A 24,848-nucleotide genomic window follows, 5' to 3' on the forward strand; every position below is an offset into this window, starting at 1 on the left:
TACAAGGTGGTCTGATTTACTTCATCAAGAACTTTGTGCGTCATTAGGCTACAAAATAATATGTACTTTGGGGCTGGAGCGATAGCACAGAGGGGAGGGCGTTTGCCTTGCACGCAGCCAACCCAGGCTGGATTCCCAGCATCCCATATGGTCCCCTGAGCACCACCAGGAGTTAATTCCTGAGTGCAGAGCCAGGACATCCGGACATCGCCGGGTGTGACCCAGAAAGAAAAAATAAGTACTTTAAGGCATTTTGATCTTAGGTATTTTGACTTTATGTACTCTGCTGTACGCTGGATGTTTTGATCATTAACCCAGTAAGAAGGGGCTGCGAAAGCCAGTCAGAGCTAGACGGCCTGGGTGAGCGTCAGCCCTCCGTGTCCAACATTCCAGGCACCTTGCTTAGCTCTGCGCCCCCGACCGATCACCTGAGAGCTAACAGATCCTCCCAAGCCCAGGCATTCCCCACCCCCCATTTTCAAATACTCAAGCTATCCCCGGACGCACGGCTGGGAGAGAAGGCCTCGAGGGCCGACTTACCGATCGGGTTTCTGTCGAAGAACAAGACGGGCGCCTTCAGGATGGACTCAAACATGCGGTTGTGCAACGTCTGGGAGGAGTTCACCAGGACGTAGAAGACCAGGAGCGACCGTGCTATGCCGAAGATGACGGTGGCCACGGTGAGACCTGCCAAAGAACCGTCACTCAGAGAGCACGGGACCCCGAGCAATTCCCCGAGAGCACCGGGCTGCAAACACACTTCACAGCCCATTTCCCAAAGTTTCTGGGCTCTGTCAGGCTTCGGTTTTCTCACAAGATACAGGTCCAAGGAGGAACATTCATTTATTCTTCTCAGACTCGTGTGTGTGTGTGTGTGTGTGTGTGTTGGGCGGGGGCGGGACCTGGGACAGTCATGTGTGACCCACTGTTTCTTACGAGGCTTCCTTTAAGCGATGACAAGTTCTGTGCAAAAACCCAGAAGTGACCTTGATAACTCAGAGCTGATTCTTGCCAGTTCCATGGTCCAAGTCGCACTACTGACCCTGCCCTTTAACCCGAATGTGTGGTGCAGTTTGTGGGCAACGCAAGAATGAAGAGGGCAACAGGAGATAAAAGCTACTGGTGTTTTTTTGGGTTTTGGTAGAAATTGCCCAGGTAGCTTTTAAAACATACATTTAATAACACCCTATGTTCCCTTCTGGAAAACAATTTGGACGACTCTCAAAAAATTAGATATTGAATTCCCATTTGACCCAGCAATACCACTGCTGGGAATATATCCCAGAGAGGCAAAAAAGTACAATCGAAACAACATCTGCACATGTATGTTCATCGCAGCACTGTTTACAATAGCCAGAATCTGGAAAAAACCCGAATGCCCCAGAACGGATGACTGGTTGAGCAAACTTTGGTACATCTATACAATGGAATACTATGCAGCTGTTAGAAAAAAGGAGGTCAAGAATTTTGTAGTCAAGTGGATGGGCATGAAAAGTTTCATGCTGAGTGAAATGAGTCAGAAAGAGAGAGACAGACATAGAAAGATTGCACTCATCTATGGTATATAGAATAACAGAGTGGGAGACTAACACTCAAGAACTGTAGAAATAAGTACCAGGAGGTTGACTCCATGGCTTCGAGGCTGGCCTCACGTTCCGGGGAAAGGTCAACTCAGAGAAGCGATCACCAACTACATTGTAGTCGAAGGCCATGTGGGGGAAGGGAGTTGCGGGCTGAATGAGGGCTAGAGACTGAGCACAGCGGCCACTCAACACCTTTATTGCAAAGCACAACAGCTAATTAGAGAGAGAAAACAGAAGGGAATGCCTTGCCACAGTGGCAGGGTGGGGTGGGGGGGAGATGGGATTGGGGAGGGTGGGAGGGACACTGGGTTTACGGGTGGTGGAGAATGGGCACTGGTGAAGGGATGGGTTCCAAACTTTGTATGAGGGAAGTATAAGCACAAAAGTGTATAAATCTGTAACTGTACCCTCACGGTGATTCTCTAATTAAAAATAAATAAATTTAAAAAAAAAAAATAAATTACCAATAAAAAAAAAATAAATAAAAAAAAATAAAAAATAAAAAAAAATAACACCCTATGTTGACATGGACACTAGTGGCGGGATCGATGTGCTGGAACAGTGCACGCCTGAAATTCAAACATAGGGGGAGAGGGAGGCAATGCTTAGTACAGCAGGGAGGGCGTTTGCTTGGCACACAGCAGACCCAGGTTTGATCCCCGGCACCCCTATGTGATCCAGCCAGCCAGGAGTGACCCCTGGGCACAGAGCCAGGAGTAAGGCCTAAACATCACCGGGGATGACCCCAAAACAAATAAAAAGAAACTCAAACACGAGAAACTTTGTAAATCTCGGCAATTCAATATTTAAAAAAAATCGATATTAAGGGCCAAGTGGAAAAACGTCCTAGTAACAAACTGCGAGAAAACAGTGCTCTGTTTCAACGTGAGAGCATCATCCATCACTGCACGCAGCATCTCCGAGGAAGGGTGTGATGTAAACATTCTGAGAGGGGGCGGGGGGGTTCACGTGTGTGATAAACTCTCCTCCGGGTACCAGGTCGCCTCTTCTGCCAACGAGGTGATTTAAACTCTAGGAAGCCACTCGGACTCCTCAAACGTCCACCGACAGCATTTCCCTGGGGGCCCAGAGGCCCGGAGAACACAGAACTGGGCTGGGTCCCACCTTCCACGGCTCCGGAGCAGCCCAGCGCCGCGGAAGGAAGGCGGCCAATGGATCTGGGCCTCTCATCAAGGACGCAGGGAGGAAATGAGCCCCGAGTCCCCCCGAGTAGGCCGGGAACAAAGCCACCCTCCTCCACCTCCTGGCGGGGAACTTGCCAGAGCCTTTCCCGGTACGGAGAGAGGGCAAGATGGGGAAATTTCAGATGAGGTTCTCTCCTTTGCCGACTCGGCAGGCCGATGCCCAAGGGCCGCCTGGCACTCTGGTGGGAAGCGGGCGCGCACCCGTGCAGTGCTCATATTAGTCTGGCAAGCCAAACGTGCAGTTAATCCCCCGGCCGGGAGCGTGATAACACTGTGATCTCCAGGTAAGGGAGCGAAGGAATCCTAATTCCCAGACACCAGTCTGTCCCCACTTAGCATCCCTCCTAGCTAATTAGCGGGGACCCCCGAGAGCAGCGGGGTGGGTTCAGGGAGGTTTGCAGGAACCTATGAGGGAATAATACTTTGCTTTCGGAAGGGGGGGAGGCGTGCGTCAGGGGGTTTTGCCCGAGCTCAATAGAAGCCCGGGGTTTATTCCGACAGAATGGGAACAATTCGAACCACAGGGTGGGGATCCGTTTCTAATCCCCTTGCCCATCCGAGAGCAACCCATTAGGAGAGACAAAGCACGGGCGGTTCCGGCGGCTGCTCCCCGAATGCTCCGCGCTGGTTTAGCGCCGGCAATCCAGCGCCCGGGCACATTAAGAGTCTGCGTTCACCCTCTTTTCTTCCGAGTAGATTTTCGAAATCATTATTCTAATTAATTCGCGGGCTAGAATGGGACTCAGACTCTTAATCGGTTAAGACGTGACTGAGCTCCCCTGGGGAGCGCGGCTTCTCACGTGGGCCGCCCCGGCCTCCCGGATAATAGACCCAGGGACGACGGCACTTTACCTGAGTAAACGCCCAAGTACCACTGGAGATCCAGCTCCCTGCTGGCGTCGCCCAGCTCACGCGCCGTGACGTTCAGAGCACTCTCGTTCGCCCTGAGGAATGGGGTGGTCGCCCTGAGGAACGGGGGGTGGGGGGGAGGGGGAGAGGGTTAGACTCCCAGGCAAGGGCACATACATGCATCTGGGGTTATTGTTGCTGGTATGTTCCCCCTCCCTGTGGTTCATGAGCCCGGACGGGAGAGATTCATTTTCAGGCTGGGGGGGAGGGGGAAGATTTCCCAAGCTCATCCAGTCCTGATCGAAAATTCACGTTGGCATCACAACGTGCCCCCAGCCAGAGAGGGCTGTGTGGAGGTGGCTGTGGGGATGAGGCGTGGTGGGGAGAAACCACCCTCTGTCACAAATCACCACCGCCAATGTCACCTTTGCCCTCAGGTGACCAAGTGAGGAGGAGGGAGACCCTTCAGGGGAGCCACCCCCCAACCCCCGAGAGAAAAGGCAGCTCCCTGCCTCTGTGAGGCACTTCCTCTCAGGTGAGAGCCACTCACCAGTATGAAAGCCACCAGTCCTGCAGGATGTAGGCCACCTACGGCGGGGGAGGGGGAGAGAGACGTCAGTCACGCGCCAGGAGTCAGCCCCACCTCGGGGCTCTCCCCCAGGCCTGCCATGGAGCGAGGGGAAGCCTTTTTCCCACCCCACAGGGGGACTGTGCGATGCTCAAGTCCAGCCCACAGCAAGCCACGCCAGCGCCCAGCTCTGAAAACGCCTGGAAACGCCCAAGCGCGTCTGAGAGGCGTCCAACGTCCCCGGAGCTCTGGGAACAGCAAATCTAGGCCAGCCTTCGGTGTGGTCCTCACCACAGAAAGCCCGGCTTCGGCATCTGAAGTGACCCTACTCAGCACAGCCCGAGTCTGTGAACCGGTATCGGCTGAGCAGGCTGGTTCCTCGGGCATGAAAAGCGAGAGAACGCGGGTGGGCAACCACAGGCCCCGGCACGGGGCTGACGCCCAGCGTCACCCCCTCACAGAGCCAAGCCCCGCCCTCACCTGGGAGGCGATGTTCACGAGGAGAAGGATGACGATGACTGACCAGTGGGCGCCGGCAGTGAAGTAGTTCTTGTAGGCCTTGAAGCCCACCCGGCCCTCGGACCGGCTCTCCTCGGGGACCTGCGCCTGCACGTTCTCAGGCTGTGGGGGACACAGGCGTGAGGGGCCGGCCTGGCCACGCATGGCTCCCCATGGCCCCACCCAGCCCCCCGACGCCAGGCAGAAGGGTCGGACCAGCGACACGGACACCCACCCCGGGGCTGTCCTGCTCCGGGAATCAAGGCGGCGAGACAGGCTCCCGGGGAGTGTCGCTCTCACTGGGGAGCAGTGAGGATGGTGACACAGCGCGAGCACTGAGCGGGGTGGGGGGGAGAAGCACACACGTGCTCCTAGGACGGTGTGGGCCCCAGCACCACCCCCAAAGAAACAAACCAACAAAAAGCTCAGCTCTGAGGAAAAGTGGCATCCTGCCCTATGCACGACACGGATAGGAATGGAGGTGGGTCATGCTCAGCGAATTAAGTCAGAGAAAGTTAAAAGAAAAAGAACATGAGTGGGGAAAAAATACAACATGTGGGGCTGGAGCAATAGCACAGCAGGTAGGGCGTTTGCCTTGTATGCGGCCGACCCGGGTTCGATTCCCAGCATCCCATAGGGTCCCTCCAGCACCATCAGGGGTAATCCTGAGTGCAGAGCCAGGAGTGACCCCTGTGCATCGCTGGGTGTGAACCAGAAAGAAAAAAAAATACAGGCTGTGACCTCACACATAGGCACTCCTAGGTGGGTTGCGGAGAAGTCACGCCAGGGGAAAGCTAAGGCCAGGGGGTCTCCGGTGCACTGGGGGGAGGGTTCATGGAACTCTGCTGGTGGGCGCGGACTGGTTTGGGGAGATGTGCAGCTGTACCCCTGAGGTGCCGTCTTGGCACCCAACGTTACCTCATCAAAAAAAAGTTTTACGTGATTAAACAAATAATAATAAAATAAATAATAAAATTAACATTCTGAATAAAAAAATGGGGAGGGACTGGAGCGATAGCACAGTGCGTGGGGCATTTGCCTTGCATGCAGCTGACCCGGGTTCGATTCCCAGCATCCCATATGGCCCCCGAGCACCGCCAGGAGTAATTCCTGAGTGCAGACCAGGAGTAACCCTTGAGCATCGCCGGGTATGACCCAAAAAGAAAAAAAAGAAACCATGGGGTCCCAAAGATCATGAGGTCCTTAAGATCACAAGAGCTTTAAGAGCACAGGATCTCAAGATCCCATGACCCCTAAGATCCTTAAGATCATGCAGCCCCTAAGATCATAGGGTCGCTCTGATCCTGTGGTCACAGGGCCTTTAAGATCATGAAGTCCCCAAGATCACAGGTTCTCTAAGATCACAGGACTATGACAGCCCGAAAATTACAGGAATCCCTAAGATCATGTGGTCCCTAAGATCACAGGATGTTGAAGATCATGAGGTCCCCAAGATCACAGGGTCCCTAAGATCACGGGGTCCTAAGGTCACAGGGTCCCCAAGATCACAGAGTCCTAAGATCACGGGGTCCCTAAGATCACAGGGTCCCAAGATCACAGGGTTCCAAGATCACAGGGTCCCCAAGATCACCGGGTCCTAAGATCACGGGGTCCCTAAAGATCACAGGGTCCTAAGATCACAGGGTCCCAAGATCACCGGGTCCTAAGATCACGGGGTCCCTAAAGATCACAGGGTCCTAAGATCACAGGGTCCCAAGATCACCGGGTCCTAAGATCACCAGGTCCTAAGATCACGGGGTCCCTAAGATCACCGGGTCCTAAGATCATGGGGGTCCTAAGATCACGGGGTTCCTAAGATCACGGGGTCCCAAAGGTCACAGGGTCCTAAGATCATAGGATCCCTAGGATCACAAGCTCCTTGGGACTAAGCCCTTAATCCTCTAGGATTAAGGGCTCCCTAAGGTCATGGGGTCCCCAACATCACGAGGTCCCTAAGAGACCCCAGCGGCAGGATGGGGCAGGCAGACAGGAGCAGGACTCACCTCCTGACCGTCGGGGGCGCCGTCCTTCAGCGAGGGGGGCGAAGAATGCTGGGACCACAGCGAGGACTCCGAGAAGGTCCGTTTCTTCAGCGGGGGCGTCCCCGGCAGTGGTGAATGTTCCGCCTCCTCATTCTCCTTCTTCAAGAGGGAACCAAAGTCGATGCCAGAGTTCTGGAACTCGGTGTAGGTCCCCTTCTGTACCATCTCCCCCTGAAAAACAAAGGACGGAGAGAGGGACATTGGCATGACAGAAACCGAGATGTGCAGCCACGCGGCCGTCAGGGTCTCCTGGGGAAACAAGGCACAGGTCTGCCTCCCGACGGGCCTGTCCCGGGGCTTCTGGGACCTGCCACAGCCGGGCTGGGCACTGAGCCAGGACAGACCATTTGGTCATGTGTTCCCTGAAAATGCACCTGTTTGACGCTGCGGGTCCACTTACGTGAGAATATCTCCCAGCAAGTGCAAATGCACAAATGCACTAGGTGCATTTTCCTTTATGGTTTTTTTTGGGGGGGAGGGGGGTGCTTTTGAGCCATGCCTGGGGGCGACTGCGGGCTCTGTGCTCAGGTTCCCACGCAGGGACTGAACCCGGCGGGTACTCTCAGCCCTCTGGAGCCCTCTCCGGCCCTTCTCTGTACGCGTCCCCTTCCTGCGTGACGGCAAGGCAGTCCTGAATACACACGGCGTACAAACGCAAGGTTCGTCGGCCGCGTCTGTGCTCAGCCAGGCTCTGGGTAAGAGCCAGCTGTACTAGTTAAGCTTACGGGGCGTCATATGTGCATTATCCATGGTGTGTGGGGAGGGGGTCAGCATCCCTCAGGCCCCCACTTTGTTGCAAAATCAAGCTGTTATGTGACGGAATCTTGAGCATGTGAGATGCCTGTATCCCCGTGCGGGGAAGGGTCTCAGGCTGCACGAGCACAGAGACTCACAGCCCCACCCCCACGCATGCCTGTCCGACAGGGTGGGTCCTGCGTTATCTGTCCGTCTCTCCTACCAATGGAAGATGCTCTTTAGCTCAACAGCGTGTGGGACAATCCTGTCGCCAAACCTCCCATTTCCAAAATCAAAAATGCCAGGGGTCACAGGAGAGGCGAATAAAAATGCTCGCTTGTTCCAACCGTCTCCTTGTTCTTGACCCTCATCCCCCGCCCCCCATCCCATGCGCCCGCCCCATGGCTGGGGTGCTTGCAGAAGGCGTCCAGGTCACGAGCAGGCTATCGGACATGGCCGTGTGACTCTGGACTCACTCTCTACGACGGGCGTTGTGGGGGACTGTGCAGAGACAGGTGTCCCTGAGCGAGAGACCCAACGTCCCCAGGCAGAGGAGACCTGGGGGGGAGGGGGGGACACCCAGGGCCCTTCAACCCCCGAAAGCTGGCAAGTTCCACCATCCTGCGTCTCCAGGCACCACTTACGTCCTTCAGGATGAGGATCTGACTGGCAGCCTTGAGGTACTGGAGCTGGTGGGTGATGAGGATGGTGACCTTCTCGTGCAGGCTCTGGCAGATGCACCTGCGACGGCAGAGGGGGGAGGACACAAACGCAAACGCATTACCGCTGGGCGGAGCAATAGGACAGCAACAGGAAGGGTGCAGCATCCCACAGGGCCCCCCAAGCACTGTCGGGAGTGACTCCCCAGTGCAGAGCCAGGAGGGACCCCTGTGCATCGCCGGGTGTGGCCCAAAAAGCTCAGCGAGAGAAAGTAAAACTACGCAAAGAAGGGGCGGCTTGCCAGCTTGGGTTTCCCCCTGAACTTCCGCAGAGCCACTGCGGACGCCTTTACATCCCAGGCATGTGGGAGATACACCGGGGAGAAGCGTCACCAGGACCGTTCTGCAGCCCAACCTGCCGCCTCACAGCTCTGGCTCCAGCCGGCCTCGGCTCATGAGGCCCAGACGGGAAAGCAGCAGGAGCGTGTGGAATGGCGGGAACGGACGCCTGGACAGTCGCTCTGGGAGCCGGGGCTGTGCAGAACAGGAGGCTGCACAGTGCGGCCCTCAACACTCGCACCCGCGCACCCCAAGTGCATGGTGTGTGCATACGCAAGTGTGCACAAGTGTATAGTGTTTGCATGAGTGCCTGCATGCACATGTGTGGTCTGCATACTGTGCGTGCATGCATGCACATGTGTATGTGTCTGTAGTGCACATGTGTGTGGTGTGTGTAGTGTGCATGTGTGTAGTGTGCATGCATGTGACATGTCTGTTTGTGTAGTATGTGTAGTATGCATATGTATGTGCGTGCATATGCACATATGTGTTTGTTTGCGTGTGCATGACAAATTTATGTATGTATGTGTGGCATGCGTAGCATGCGTGCATACATGTGTTTGTGTACATGTTTTTGTGTGTGCGCACTGTGTTTCTGTGTAACATGTTTGTGTACGTGCACGCACATATGGCATGTGTAGTGTGCATGCATGGTTGTGATGTGTGTGAGGTGCATGTTTGTGTGTGCACACATACATGTATGTGTGATGTGTGTGACATTTGTATGTGTGTGCACAAATATGTGGCATATAGTGTGCATGCATATGTATTTGTGTGCATGTTTGTGTTTGTGGCATATGTAGTGTGCATGCATGTGTTTGTATGCATATACAGTGCATGTATGCATGTGTGTTTGTGCATCCATGTGTGTGGTATGCATGCATGCATGTTCGTATGTATACATGTGTGTGTACATGTGCGAGTGTGTGCACACATGTACATGCAGGCCACACTCACAGCTCGAAGAGGTGCCGGCTGACTTCCGCATCCACGGCGCTGAGCGGGTCGTCCAGCAGGTAGATGTCAGCGTCCTGGTAGACAGCTCTGGAACACGGAAAGGCGGCTCAGCCCCTGGCCCCCACCCACTGAACAAATCCCTGAAGCTCCAAGCGGCTGACATAGCCTGGGAGGCTGCCCGGAGGCGGCATGGCGACTTTACCTGGCGAGGTTGACCCGGGCCTTCTGGCCTCCACTGAGCGTGGTGCCTCGGTCCCCGATCAGGGTGAGGTCGCCGTCTTCCAACAGCTGCAGATCCTGCGGGAACGGGCCGGGAGAGGGGGCGCCGTCAGACACAGCGGCCTGTTCTTCCCGGGGTGCGGTGGGGGCGCTGGGGCCACCCTGGTAGCACTCGGAGAGGACCCCCAGCCCGGAGCTCGGGGAGCGTCCGGCCACTCCCAGGCCTCCTGCAGGCCACACGCGTGCTGAGCCGGGCTGAGCTGCCCTCCCGCCCCCAAGGCGGCCACCCCACCCCAACACCGCCCGCCTGGACACAGCAGTGCGGTCAGTATTCGAGAGGGAACACAAGCTGCCATAGAAGCAGGGTGAGGTGTGCCTTCTGCGGGGGACGGGCAGGTGACACAAGAGTGAGACAGTCAGCAGGCGAGAGGCAGCGCCGAGTCCCGCACTCAGTGAAGGCTGGTTACCAGGGGTGGAACTGGGAGGAGGAACTGAGGACAGGCCGACAGTTAACACACGGAGGCATGACGCTACGCCCCTGACCGTCCACAGCATAAATCATACAAGTCAAAAATGGGGGGAGGGGTTGGGGCCTCATCTGTGGTGCTCGTGGCTCACTCCTGACAGTGCTCAGGGTTAACTCCTCACAGTGCTCAGGGCTTACGCCTGGCCACTCAGGGCTCACTCCTGACAGTGCTTGGCGCTCACTCCTGGCAGTGCTCGGAGGACCATCTGCGGGTCAGAAGTCAGCCAGGGTTGGCCACGCCCAAGCTGGCAAGCGCCCTCCCCACTGGACCGTCTCTCCAGGCCCAATACGAACTAGGCGAGTGTGTTTCTACAAACCACTGTGGATGTGGGACTAGACAAGGAGGAGGCAGGCCCAGAGCCGTGAACCCCACGTTGCTCCAGGGTGGCAGCACTCAGCCCCGGGGGCCGTGAGAGGCCAAAGCCCGAAGGAGGGACATGGAAGAGGACATGAAGTCCCGCTGAGCGAGCTCCGGGAAGCACAGGGCCTGGGGCCATCCCCTCTGAACTTGACCTACAAACACCTGAACTCATTTGTGTTTGTGTCGGTCATTTGTGCATCTACGTCTGTTTCACCCGTGAGCGAAGATGGAGACAGTGAAACACAGATGAAAGACGCAGAGAGTGTGAGAGTTGTGTGTTTGTGTGTGCACATGCGCAACTGCCTATGCATGAGTGTGTGTGGTGCATGTATGTGCCTGTGTGAAAGTGTGTGTGGTGCATGTATGTGCCTGTGTGTAGTGCATGTATGAGCCTGTGTGTAGTACAAGTATGTGCCTATGTGTGGTGCATGTATGTGCCTATGTGTGGTGCATGTATGTGCCTATGTGTGGTGCATGTATGTGCCTTTGTGTGGTAGATGTATGTACCTGTGAGTGTGTGTGGTACATGTATATGACTGTGTGTGGTGCATGTATGTGCCTGTGTATGTGTGGTACATGTATGTGGCTGTGTGTAGTGCTTTTATGTGCCTTTGTGTGAGTGCCTGTGTGTGTGGGTGCGTGCATGACTGTGTGGGTGTGTATAGGTGACTGCCTGTATGTGACTGCATACATTAGCGTGTTCGAACATGAGTGCCTGTGTGTGCGTGAGTGCATGTGAGCATATAAATATGTGTATGTACGAGTGAATGTGTTTGTGAGTGCATGTGTTAATATGAATATGTACATGTACGTGTGAGTGTATGGGCATTAGTGTGTTTGAGTGCATGGGTGTTAAGTGTGTGACTACACGTGTGAGTTCACATGTAAGTGCATGTGAGTGCATGTGCAAGTGAGTGCATGAATAACTGTGAGCGTGTGTGCTGTGTGTGTGTGCGCGTTTGTGTGTGTAGTATGCGCTGTGAGGGTGGCGGGAAGCCACAGCTGCTGTCCTTTCTGTCCGGCCCTGACAGCTGACCTGATCCCCTTCCTCCCCTCAGCCCGTCACCCAGGCAGTGATGTCCCTGGGGCTCCGACCCTAGGGTCTGTGTGGGAGGTGCGCCCAGGAGGCTCCCGCCCCCCCCCCAACTACACGCTGCCCCGCCCGCAGCCCAGGCAGCGGGGGGCACAGGAGAAACGCACAGCGGGATGCCGCGGCCTCGGCCGGGGAAGGCCCTTTCAGGCCTTTCTTGGCCGGGCTCAGAGCCCCGGCAGTGGCCTGCGCAGCACTGACCCCCCTCGGCCCCCGCACCTGCCCTTTGTTCCGGTCTTTTCTCGACCAGGAAAGGCGCCTGCTCCTCCCCCCTCCGCTGAAGGCCCAGCATGACCCTGCGGCGGGGGGGTCTTTCAGAGGCGTTCGCAGAAAGGAGGAGCGACCGGCGAGCACACACACACCCCCTCCCCCCAGTCTCTGAACAACAGACTGTCAGAACCCGGGGAACAGGCGGGCCAGCCCACTGTGGCGGCTCTACTCGTCCTGGGGAAACTGAGGCACCTCTGGAGCTCCCACGAGGTACGGGGATGAGAAGCAAGAAGCCCGGCTCAGTGGACGAGAGGGGTCGCTCAGAGAGGATTCCCGGGGCGTGGGGGGGGAGTGAAGGGGGTGTTGCATGTGGCCGACCTGGGTTTGATATCCGGCATCCCATAAGATCCCCTGACCACTGCCAGGAGTAGCTCTTGAGTGCAGGGCCAGGAGTAAGCCTTGAGCATCACTGGGCTGCGCCCAAATACCTATATCAACGTTAAATCACTGTCACTCTATCACTGTCATCCTGTTATCGATTTACTCAAACGGGCACCAGTAACGTCTCCGTTTGCCAGCCCTGAGATTTTAGCAGCCTCTCCTTGCTCATCTTTCCCAATGACAGGAGGCTCTTTCAGGGCCAGGGGAATGAGGCCTGTTACTGTTACTATAGTTACTGGTCTGGGCCCAAATACCAAAAATAAATAGTTAAATGAAATATAAAGGGGGCTGAATGATCATCACAAAATGAAATCTAAACATAATTGATATTTAAAAATATTAAAAATAAAGAGGGCTGGAGCCCTAGAACAGCAGCTAGGGCATTTGCCTTGCACAAGGCCGGGCATCCAAGAGGGTCCCCCACCCCGCCACGAGCACCGCCAGGAGGGATTTTTGCGTGCACAGCCAGGAGCAACCCTGAGCATCGCAGGATGTGACCCCAAAAGCATAAACAAATTAATTAAAATTAAGGGGAGGGGAAGGCTGGAGCAATAGCACAGCGAGGAGGGCGTTTGCCTTGATCACGGCCCGCCAGGGTTCGATTCCCAGCATCCCATATGGTCCCCTGAGCACCGCCAGGAGTAATTCCTGAGTGCAGAGCCAGGAGTAACCCCTGAGCATCACTGGGTGTGACCCAAAAAGCAATGAAAAAACAAACAAAAAAAAGAAGGCGGGTACTCCGTCAATATGTGCCCTGAGCATCTTGAGGTGTGACCCAAAAAGAAAAAAAAAAAAAAATGAAGGGGAGAGTTGGCAGGAGGGATACTGGGACCGTTGGCAGTGGAGAATGGGCACGGTGGGGGAGGGGTACTCGATACTGTAGGACTGAACCTTAACCACAAAGTTGGTAAGTCTGTAACTGTATCTCCCGGAGATTCATTTCAAAATAAATGAATAAATGCAAAGTATTACTAAATCCCACCCCTGCAGTCCATTTTTTTTTGGGGGGGGGAGCGTGCCGTCCCCGCCCACCCCGCACGGCGCGGCCCGGGAGGCGCGGTCAGTGCGTGCGTGCATCCGTCCGTGCGTCCGTGCCCGCGCCCCGCTCACCTTCCGCAGCGCGCAGGCCTTGATGACGCGCTCGTAGCGCTCCTTCTCGTACTTCTTCCCGAACAGGATGTTGCTCCGCACGGTCCCCGAGAACACCCAGGGCTGCTGGGACACGTAGGCCACGCTGCCGTGGACGCTGACCCGGCCCTGGCTGGGCGGCAGCTCGCCCAGCACCGCGCTCAGCAGGGACGACTGGAAGGCAGGGGCAGGGGGACACGGGAGGGACGGGGGGGCCCCGCGGTCAGCCCGGCCGCCCCCACGGGAACCGAGCCCCTCCTTCCCCCACCCGGCACCCCAAAGCAGGCAGAGACGGCCCCCCACCCCCCAACACAGGGGTCTTGTGGGAAGCCGCTCAGCTGGGCGGGCTGGGGTGGGGTCCCGCAGGGGGGAGATCGCACCCGGCCCCGGGGGTCGAGAAAGGCAGGGCAGGCGCCCTAAGCTTAAAGGTCTGGAACCACCCACCCGGAGTGTCCCCCCCATTCATAGCTGGCCCACGTGACCAGGCAAGAGTGTGGCCAGAGGGGCTGGAGCCATAGCACAGCGGGAAGGGCGTATGCCTTGCACACAGCTGACCCGGGTTCGATCCCCGGCATCCCATAGGGTCCCCCAGCAGCGCCAGGGGTATTCCTGAGTGCAGAGCCAGGAGTCACCCCTGTGCATCGCCAGGTGTCACCCAAAAAAGAAGAAAAAAAAAGGGTGCGGCCTGAAGGTCTCTCTGGGGCCACCCCCCTGTCACTCACTCACCTTCCCGGCGCCCACGGGCCCGACCACGGCCAGGAGCTCCCCGGGCCTGACGGTGAAGGACAGCCCGTGCAGGGTGGGCGTCTCTGAGGCCTGCGGACACGGGGCAGGGACGTCAGGAGGACAGAGAGAGGCGCGAGTGCTCGTGCTGTGGGAGCGGGAGGCTCGGCCTCTCTTCCCAGGCAGGGGCCGAGGCAGGCTGCGGCCTCAAGTTCTCCTCGCCTACTCATACTTCTAGGGCAGTTTGGAGAAAATCCACACTTTGGGGTCCGCACGGCGGGGACAGAGCTTGCTGTGCACACGGCTGACCTGCGTTGGGTCCCTGGTATCTCAGACGGACCCCCGACACCACCAGGAGGGACCCCTGACTGCGGAGCTACAAGCAACCCCTGACCTTGGCGGGTGTGGGTAAAGGAAGGAAGGGAGGGAGGGAGGGAGGAAGGAAGGGAGGAAGGAAGGAAGGAAGGAAGGAAGGAAGGAAGGAAGGGGACGAGGGGAAGAAGGAAGGAGGGGAAGGAGGGAGGAAGGGAAGGAAGGAAGGAAGGAAGGAAGGAAGGAAGGAAGGAAGGAAGGAAGGAAGGAAGGAAGGAAGGAAGGAAGGAAGGAAGGAAGGAAGGAAGGAAGGAGACGAGGGGAAGAAGGAAGGAGGGGAAGGAGGGAGGAAGGGAGGGAAGGAAGGAAGGAAGGAAGGAAGGAAGGAAGGAAGGAAGGAAGGAAGGAAGGAAGGAAGGAAGGGAGGGAGGGAGGGAGGGAGGGAGGGAAGGAGGGAAGGAAGGAAGGGAGGGAGTGAGGGAGGGGAGGAGGGGAGGAGGGAGGAGGGAGGGAGGGAGGGAGGGGAGGGAGGGAAAGGAGGAGGGGAGGGGAAGGAGGAGGGAAGCAGGAGCGCCTGAGCACGCCCGTTCTGAGCAGCCTGGCGGATGAACACAGCCTGGAGCAGGGGTACGCGCAGACACAGCGCAGCACCTGGATGCAGTCTGGCCACAGAAGCGTAAAGGCAACATCTCCCATACTGGGCAGTGATGCGCCTATTCCATCGTCGGCCACCAGGTGGCAGCAGCAGAACACAGCAGGCCGGGCCCAGCCAATGTTCAATCACCAAGCACCCGTTTCAGCCCATCACTAGAGTGACCCACTTTAGAATGAGACTTTCTAAAGTCACTCCTGCAAACTCACAGGAGCAGCTGCAGTGCCATCACACAGAGGAGGGCACCTGCCTTGCCTGCAGCTGGCTCCTCGTCATCCCATATTGTCCCGAGTCCACCAGCGGTGACTCCTGAGTGAAGAGGTCAGAGTAAGCCCTGACCGCTGCCAGGTGTGTCCCAAGGACAAAAGTAAAGAAAAAAAACCTCACGTGAAAAGAAGTCAAGGCCTAATTATTATGACAACACAACTGGGCAACAAAGAATCTAAGAGCCTTAGTTCAGTAGACTGGTTAAAGAACTATGACACATCTACACAGTGGAATACTATACAGCCACCAAGAAAAACGAAGTCATGAAATTCGCTTATAAATGGCTGGACAGTTTCATACTGAGTGAAACGAGTCAGAAGGAGAGGGACAGACAGAGAAGGACTGCACTCATTTGTGGGATACAGAAGAACATCGTTTGAGACTAACACCCAAGGACAGCCAGAGACAAGGGCCAGGAAGATTGGTCCACAGCTGGAAGCCTGCCTCAAGGGCTGGGGAGAGGGCCGCTAGGACAGAGGATGGGACACTGTCACAGAGAGTTGGAAACGGTCACTCAGGATAAGAACTACGTGCTCAAAGTAGGTAAAGGAACAAACACGCTAACCGCTCAGTATTTGCATTGTGAACTATAATGTCCAGAAGCAGAGAGAGAAGGAAGAAAGGTGTCTGCCATAGAGGCAGGCTGGCAGGGGGAGGGAGGGAAACCGGGGACATTGGTGGTGGGGAATGGACACCGGTGAAGGGACGGGTGTTGGAACACTGCATGACCTAAACCCATCCATGAACAGCTTGGTAGCACTGTCATCCCGTTGCTCATTGATTTGCTCAAGCGGGCACCAGTAACGGCTCCGTTGTGAGGCTTGTTGTTACTGTTTTTGGCATATCCAATACGCCTCGGGGAGCTTGCCAGGCTCTGCTGTGTGGGTGGAATACTCTCAGTAGCTTGTCGGCTCTCCAAGAGGGATGGAGGAATTGAACCCGGGTCATCTGCTTACAAGGCAAACACCCTACCCACTGTGCTATCACTCCAGTCCCACTGAATTGATAGTCAGACTTACTCATTTTTGGCATTTAAACCACTATAATTTTGTGTTTTCCATTCTTTTTACAAGACAAGAGTTTTGAAAGTCTCTTGGAATTAAACTGTCTCTTGAACAGCTTTGTATTCAGTTAACAAAAAAAAAATCCTAGGTCTGAGAAAGAAGTTTTGATCTTATGCTTGGCGCACTGGGACACGTGTGGGGGGGGGGGGGGCGGCGGGGGAGTTACAGAGAGATACACAGGCTGCAGGGGGAAGAAGGACAAAGTGCTTAGGGTGCTGGCCCAAACGTGTACTCAAGAACAGCCTGAAAATGATGGCTGGAGCGATAGCACAGCGGGGAGGGCATTTGGCTTGCACGCGGCCGACCCAGGTTCGATCCCCAGCATCCCATAGGGTCCCCTGAGCACCGCCAGGAGTAATTCCTGAGTGCATGAGCCAGGAGTAACCCCTGTGCATAGCCGGGTGTGACCCCAAAAAGCAAAAAAAAAAAAAAAAAGAACTGCCTGGAAACCCTAAGATTCTGAAGTGGAAAGGCACCAGCCTATGTTTGGAAACCAGGAAAAAAATCCTCGGCCCTGCCCAGAAGTGAATGGACCCCTATGGACCTGCCTCCAAACCAGAACCTCCAGAACCGGTTCTGACCCCGACACCAGAAAAGTCCAAACGTCCCAGGGAGCCACGCGGGAAGTGAAGTGGACCCGCAGCATCAGGAAAACACCCCCAAGCCTGGCGCCACCAGGAAAACTTGACAGGTCAGGGTACGGGTCCAAGTAAGAGAGAGTCTCTGCCAATGAGCCACTTCCCGACACGGGGTCACATCCCCGAACGAGGAGGATGTCTCTGAAGGCCGGAAGGTAGCCTCCGATTTTACAGGGGCCACCAAAAGCCTCTTCATCAACAAGCCGGCCTTTCAGAGGCGTGGCAAGTTCCCTGAAGCCCCCTTTAACTTTCTCATGAGGACTCAGGACGCACCGGGGGGGGGGGGGGGGGGGGGGTGGGGGGGGTGAGACCCCTCCCTGCCCCAAGGGACCCAGCCCGGGCAGATGAAAACCTCCAGGACTCAGCCACCGCCCTGCTCACGGCCGCTCTCCACACACTTGGGCCGAGCCTCACCCAGGAGTGCACCTATTCCCGGCCTGCTCGATACCTCAAACCACACACCCACCCACAGCCCAAACTACCACAACACAGTTGACAGGGTTCAAAGTAGGAGGCAACCAGTCTTAGAGGGAAATATGCATTTGTTTTTACAGATAAATATATATATATATATATATATATATATATATATATATAAAACATAAGGCTTGACCTTTAACAACATGTTAGTGATCTCTTACAGAAGGGCTTAATGGTCCCTGGGTGAAATACAACAATCTCCACACTCTTTCCTCTAAGGATACTTTTTTGGAGCATTTTCAGTGGTTTTTCATAACAATACAAAATCTATGATTTTGGTTCAGCTTTGGGGCAGGGAATGGGATTCGGGATGGGAATATCGAAATCTGGAAGTGGGAAGGTGTCACGGTGATGGGATTGGCGTTTGTATATTAAATGTAATCTAATATTGTGAAGGACTTGATAAATTTTTTTTTTAATTTTAAAAAAGGAAATTTATAAGTAAAAAAAAAAAAAGAATAGTTCTCCTGAGGAATTCCTATCTTGCCACTCGCAGGAACAAACATGTCAGGGCCGGAGCGACGGGACAGCGGGCAGGGCGTCTGCCTGGCACGCGGCCGACCTGGGTTCAATCCCCGACACCCCTAGTGTTGCCCTGAGCACCAGCGGGAGTGATTCCTGAGCCAAGAGCCAGGAGTGACTCCTGAGCATTGCCGGCCCAAAACAGCAACAACAACAACAAAAAAAAAAACTGTCACTGCTTGTCCCCCAAAATTAGTCTCCTGGGGGGTCCAGATTTGAGGGTGGGGTACAAACGGGAGTTCTCTTCCCCCTCCTGTGGCTTCTGGACCAGGCGCTGCTCAGGCCCAACCAGCAGGGGGCAGCACTTGACAGCCCAGGGGTGCTGGTTGCTTCTGTCCAGGGTAGGTCACTGAGCTCAGCGGCCAGGGCACCGTGACTCAGCTGAGCTTTGAGTGACCAGCATGTCTGAGGCCCACCAAGCCCCACGGGGGACACCTGGACCCCCAGCAGCATCTGGGCGGCCACGTAGCCTCGGAGGGGCGTGGGGGGCGGGGGGCTACCTTGTCCCAGAAGGCCGTGAGGTCCTGCACGCACAGCTGCACTTTCCCCTCCGAGGCCAGCGGGGGCGGGGGCCGCGTGATCTCGTCCAGCAGCAGAAAGTTCTAGAGAGAAAGAGGCAGAAGGCACATTGGCCCACAGGGCAGGGAGGAAGGGCTTGGGGGGGGGGGGGGTGGACTGGCCCCGAAGGCACCTGAGGTAGAGGAAACCCCTGAGACATGCTGGCCCTCTGGGGTCCCAGCCCTTCCCCGAGGTGCTGCCCTGCTCATAGGTGTGCGGCAGTGTGGGGGTGTGGGGGAAGGGGTCACCCACAGCGCTGGGCCTGGAGGGGGTGGAGAAAGCAAACCACTGAGGCAGGGGAAGCCCAGGGCAGTGTGTGTGTGTGTGTGTGTGTGTGTGTGTGTGTGTGTGTGTGTGTGTGTGTGTGTGTGTGTGTGAGAGAGAGATCAGCAACCCCATGCATGTGTGTGTGTGTGTGTGTTTGAGAGGAGAGAGAGATCCGAGACCCCATGCGTGTGTGTGTGTGTGTGTGTGTGTGTGTGTGTGTGTGTGTAATCCGGGACCCTATATGTATGCACATGTGTGTATGTGTAATCCGGGACCCTGTATGTGTGTGTGTGTATAAGCAAACCATTGAGGTAGGTCTCACAAGCGCTGTGCTGCTGGGGGTGGACCCCGGGGCGCTGTGTGTGTGTGTGTGTGTGTGTGTGTGTGTGTGTGTGTGTGTGTGAGAGAGAGAGAGAGAGAGATCAGAGACCCCATGCGTGTGTGCGTGTGTGTGTGTGTGTATAATCTGGGACCCTATATGTATGCGTATGTGTGTATGTGTAATCTGGGACCCTATATATGTGTGTGTGTGTGTGTGTGTGTGTGTGTGTGTGTGTGTGTGTGTGTGTGTGTGTGTGTGTGTGTAAGCAAACCATTAAGGTAGGTCTCACAAGTGCTGTGCTGCTGGGGGTGGACCCCAGGGCCCTGTGTGTGTGTGTGTGTGTGTTTAATCCTGGCCATGTGTGTGTGTGTGCGCGTGCACGCACAGGCATGCACACGCACATGCATGCCAGATGCGCCGGAGAAACCGTCCCTGGGTCCCTGCAGGCGTCTGCCGGGCGGCGACACGCAGGCCAAGCCTCACTGCAGTGGAGCCTCTGGGAAGGAGGCAGGTCCCGGGGGCTCCCAGCCCTGCTTCCCGCCTTGGAGACCAAGAGCGATCCAGACGGGTGGGGCGGGAGAAACTGACCGCACCCCCAAAGGAAAAGACCCAGCAAACACCGACTCCCCAAAAACGAGCCACAACTTGAAGACGGGGACAAGAGGGGTGACCTCTGGGGGGCGGGGAGCAGCGTGAGGGACAAAAGGAGATGGGTGGGGGCCGGGGGCAGGGCCCAGCTCTTGTCAGTTGGGAGCCCCAGGGCAGGCAGCAGCTGCCCTGCGCGTGCACAGGAGTCCGGGGGTGAGCACCCCCTACCCCCCCCCAGGACCAGGGGGAGGCAACGTCTGCTGGTCCTGCTCTGGAACATTCCAAGGACACTGGAGACCCTGCCCGCTCCCAGGACCTTCTCAGTGGGGGTGTGGGGAGGCCTGGGGCACAGCCCCCGCTGAGCCAACCACCCCCCTCGGTGGGGGGTCTGACTCCCTCCTGCCCCGCCCCCCCACCCCGCACCTTGATCCTCTGGATGCTCACGACGGTCTCCGACACCTTCTCGATGGCCGACGGGAAGAAGAGGGTGACGGTGAGCCGCACGGCACCGTACAGGGTCACGGCCACGAACACGCGGCTGGCCGTGATGGGGTTGCCCAGGAGCACGTACGTGGTGAAGGTCACGTACACGATGATCTTGCTGGCCGCGAAGAAGGACGCCAGGTTCATGCCCCGCAGGTAGGAGCTGCGCAGGACCTTGGAGATCTCTTTCCTGGGGAGAGAGACGGGGGGCGGCGGCCAGGCCTGAGGTCACGGGCGAGGTCTCGGCCAGCCAGACGCCCGCCCGTGGCCCCTCTCGCCTCCCGGGAAGATCGGGTCTCCAGTAGGCCACACAGACCTTGCAGGGCCCCACCCTGGTGAGCGGAACGGGGGTGGGACACCCTCCTGGCACCCGGACGCTTCCCGGCCACTGGTGGACGGACTCGGTCACCCTCACGGTCACATTCGGGATCTCAGCGCCGGGTGCGAACCCCGTCCCGGTCAGACGGGCCCGCAGGGAGAGCGGACACCGGACACAGCGAGTAACAGAGAGAGGACAGCAGTGGCCCAGCCCGGGGGCCATAGCTCCAGAAGAAGAACTAGGGCTGGGCGTGGGGGAGGCGAGCAGAGGGCAGGAAGGTGGGGGGCACGCACCCCCGAGAAGGGAAGAGGGGTGGGAAAGACGCAGGGCAGGCTGCCGAGGGAGGAAGGCCAAGGGCATCCACTCCGGGAGCCAGAGACAGAAGGACCCAACACACATTCGCAGGAAGGAGCCGAGGCGTGTCCCCGCCCGGGTGTCGGGGACCAAGGCGGGACCCCTTGGTTCCATCCCACCCAAGTCCCCGTCGCCCTGATCTCCGAACTCCAGGTTAACGGCTGTTTGGTTTCGAGGTGTTTTTTTTTTTTTTTTTGCTTTCTCGGAGTCACACCCAGAGATGCTCAGAGATGCTCAGGGGTTGCTCCTGGCTCTGCACTCAGGAATTACCCCTGGTGGTGCTCGGGGGACCCTCTGGGATGCTGGGGATCAAACCCCGGTGGGCTGTGAGCAAAGCAAACGCCCTCCCCGCTGTGCCATCGCTCCAGCCCCTTGAGGGCAACGGAAACGGCGCTGTGGGCGCAAAGGCCTTTAGCCCTCACTGCGGGGGCTTCAGATCCCGGGCGCTGCCCCCCGAGGGCCCCTCGGACTCGGCTCACGTGGAGAGTCCTGGCCGAGCGGCCGTGAGACCCCAGTCTGGTCCCCAGCAGTGCACGGCTCCGAGACCTCAGAACCATCAGGGGGCGTGTGGCCCAGAGACCCCCGGCCACGCCACCGGGGGCTTCATTTGCAAACCGCGACAGCCCAGGGCAGCCGGAGGCACCGCACTAGGGTCTCCCCACGGCCCGAATCGAGGGCCGGGGAAGGCGCAGCCGGCCTCTGTCGGGTACCCAGGCAGGTACCCAGCGACGGCGAGAGCAGAGAGGGCTGGAGGCGGCAGCGGGCGGCACACGGGGACAGGCAAAGCGGGTGAAGATGACAAGACGCAAAGGGCGGGCCGCAGAGCTGGGCTGCAGACGTACTTCCTGTAGCCGGTGATGAGGTCGGCGAAGGGCTTCTCCCACGCGTACATCTTGATGATCCTGATGCCCGTGATCACTTCGTTCATGGTCCGGATGCGGACGTCCGTGAACGCCGCCGTCTTGCTCCTGAGGGGGACACGAGCGCGAGGCTGGCGTCAGCGACCCCGCCGGGCTGTGCTGAGTGAGGGGCAGCGGGCACTGGGCAGGGCACGAGCCCGTCCCTCCTCCTCTGGCCCCCGCACCACAGACGGACAACACTTAGAGAGCCGAGACGCTGCGTACCTCAGGAAATCCTGGAGGACTTGCAGGAGGAGGGTGTGTGTGTGTGTGTGTGTGTCTGTGTGTGTCTGTGTGTAGGTGTAGGGAGAGACTGTATTTGTGTGTGTGTGAAAGTATGTTTGGAGAGGGAGAGATTGTGTGTGTGTAGAGAGAGGAGAGTGTGTGTGTTTGTTTATGTGTGAGTGTGTGTGAAGTGGGGAGAGGGAGAGACTGTTCATGTGTGTGTGGAGAGAGGGAAGGAGAGACTGTGTGTGTGTGTAGAGAGTGTGTGTGTGGAGAGAGATAGAGTAAGTGTGTGTGTGTGAATGGTTAGAGAGTCTGTGTGTATGTTTAGAGAGAGAGTGTGTATGTGCGTATGTTTAGAGAGAGTGAGTGTGTGGAGAGAGTGTGTGTATTTGGAAAAAGAGACGGAGTGTGTATGTGTGGAGAGAGAGAGGGAAAGTGCATGTGTGGAGAGTGTGTGTATGTGGAGAAATTGTGTGTACATGGAGAGAGTGTGTGCTTGGAGAGAGGGAGTATGGTATGTCTGGGGAGAGAGGGACAGGGAGAGAGTGTGTGGAGAGAGGAGAGAGAGGGTGTGTAATGGACCGGGTGAAGAGAGAGAATGTGTGTGTGTATGAAGAAAATGTGTGTGTGTATAGAGGGAGGGTGTGTGTGTTTGGAGAGAGTGTGGAGCGAAGGGGTCTAAGGCCCCGAGGGACACGCGCGAGCGCGAGGGCCACGGCAGGAACACGAGGAAGGGGAGCAGGTCTGAGAAAATCAAGATGTGGGTAAGAGGGGACTTTGGACCTCAGCGCTCAGGGCTGACTCCCGGCTCTGTGCTCAGGGCCCGCACCTGGCGGCCAGGGAGGGAGCCGGTGTGGGCTGCGTGCAAGGCGAGCCCCTACCGCTATGCTGGCTCCCGGGCCCAGGACACAAGGACGGCTCCGCGGTTTAATTTCACAATGGACTGAGCGTCTGTGGTTTACAATACTGTTCGATTTATCTTTTAACTGGCGCAGTGAGATACACAATTACGAAGTAATACACGACTGGGGCTCAGTCCTGTAATGTTCCAGCACCCGGCCCTTCACCCCTGCACATTTCCCACCACCAGCATTCCCCAGTTTCCCTCCCACACACCTCTCTCTCTCTCTGTCTGTCTCTCTGTCTCTCCCCCCCTTCCCTCTCTCCCCCACTACAGTTTGCAATGTAGATACAGAAAGGTTACCATGTGTACCCCTTTACCAACTTGTAGCACTCAGTTCTTATCCAGAGTGATCATTTCCAACCAGTACTGTCACACTGCTCCATTCTCTGCCCTAACTGCCTTCGCCCTGCCCCCGACACACACACGCACGCACACACACACACACGCACACACGCACACACTTGCAGCAAGCTTCCAGCCATGGCCAGTACTGATTTACGATGCTCACACACACACACACACACACGGCAAGCTCCCGGCCACGGGCCAGTACTGATTCACAACGCGGGCCAGTACTGATTACAATGCTCACACACACACACACACACACACACACACACACACACACACACACACACACACACACACACACACCCTCTATGAAACTGGTTCTCACCAGAGAAACAACAAAAACAACAATAAAAGCAGGAAGAATGGACTCAAAGAAGTATTTCACTTTTAGAACCTGTATTGCAAACCAGGGAAGGAGGGAGGGGAGGAGGGAGGGAGGGAGGGAGGGAGGGGGAGGGAGAGGGAAAGAGTGTGGGAGGGAGAGAGGGAGGGAGGGATAGGGAGAGGGGATGGAGAAAGAGGGAGAGAGAGGGAGAGGGGGAGGGAGAGGGAGGGAGGAGAGTGAGAGGGAGAAAGGGGGGGAGCGAGGGAGCCTGCCACAGAGGCCAGTGGGAGGGCGGGAGGGAAACTGGGGAGACGGGTGCTTCGGGTGCTGGGAAGCGTATCTCACTGGCGGAGGGTGGGTGTGGGAATACTGTATGGCTGAAACTCAATCACGAACAGTTTTATACTGTGTATCTCACAGTGATTCGATTCAACAAATCTTTTTTAAGAAAGGTATTTCAAGGTATTCCTCCTCCACACATATACACTCACACACACCCATACACTCTCCGACACACACACATGCGCTCATAGACACTCATACATTCTCTCACACATGCATTCATACATACACTCATATACACACACACACTCACACACATGCATTCATACATACACTCTCACACACACACTCTCTCTCTCACACACACACACACACACACTCTCCCTCTCTCCCTCTCTCTCTCTCACACACACACACACACACACACACACACTCACACGCACACACGCACGGGGCCACTTACCGGAGGGAGGAGAAGAGCTTCCCGATGCAGCTCTGCAGGGGCAGGAGGATGAGGAGCACGGCCATGCCCGCCAGGCAGGAGATCCCGATTTCCATCCAGAGCAGGGCGGTCACCGCGATGGCCTGCAGCGGCCCTGCCCACAGAAAGTGCAAGAATATCGTCACCTTAAAAGAGAAGGACAAGCCTGCTTAGGAGCGGCCGTGGGAACCTCGCGGGAGACAGTCCTGCCGGCGACTCCACTGGAGAAAAACACAGGGCGGGGGGCACAGTTCTGCTCTGGTTTCTCCGCTCCGCGTTTGGGCCACCCGGGGCGGTGCTGGCCGGTACCCCTGGCTGGCTCTGGGCTCAGGGGCCTCCCCCAGCGCTGCCAGGGAACCCCAGGGTGCCAGGACTAGGACCTGGCGTCCCGCATGCAGAGCCTGCAAAGCGTCATGATG

General features: G+C 56.8%; 1 protein-coding gene across 2 annotated transcripts in view; it reads right to left on the reverse strand.

Annotated features, from left to right (window-relative positions):
* The window catches only part of ABCC4 (ATP binding cassette subfamily C member 4), a 203,686-nt gene that overhangs the window by 111,604 nt on the left and 67,234 nt on the right, over positions 1–24,848 (reverse strand). For both annotated transcript variants that reach the window (XM_055142190.1, XM_055142185.1), the window contains 14 exons: positions 24,412–24,575; positions 21,802–21,927; positions 20,227–20,476; positions 18,569–18,670; positions 14,137–14,226; positions 13,393–13,584; positions 9,638–9,732; positions 9,436–9,522; positions 8,125–8,221; positions 6,707–6,916; positions 4,686–4,826; positions 4,188–4,225; positions 3,641–3,732; positions 541–687 (listed from right to left, as the gene is read on the reverse strand). In XM_055142190.1, the coding sequence (XP_054998165.1) occupies positions 541–687; positions 3,641–3,732; positions 4,188–4,225; positions 4,686–4,826; positions 6,707–6,916; positions 8,125–8,221; positions 9,436–9,522; positions 9,638–9,732; positions 13,393–13,584; positions 14,137–14,226; positions 18,569–18,670; positions 20,227–20,476; positions 21,802–21,927; positions 24,412–24,575 (1,831 nt within the window). The remainder of the gene's footprint in view (positions 1–540; positions 688–3,640; positions 3,733–4,187; positions 4,226–4,685; positions 4,827–6,706; positions 6,917–8,124; positions 8,222–9,435; positions 9,523–9,637; positions 9,733–13,392; positions 13,585–14,136; positions 14,227–18,568; positions 18,671–20,226; positions 20,477–21,801; positions 21,928–24,411; positions 24,576–24,848) is intronic.

Source organism: Sorex araneus, chromosome 1 (genome assembly GCF_027595985.1).
Source record: "Sorex araneus isolate mSorAra2 chromosome 1, mSorAra2.pri, whole genome shotgun sequence".
In the NCBI taxonomy this organism is placed as follows: domain Eukaryota; kingdom Metazoa; phylum Chordata; class Mammalia; order Eulipotyphla; family Soricidae; genus Sorex; species Sorex araneus.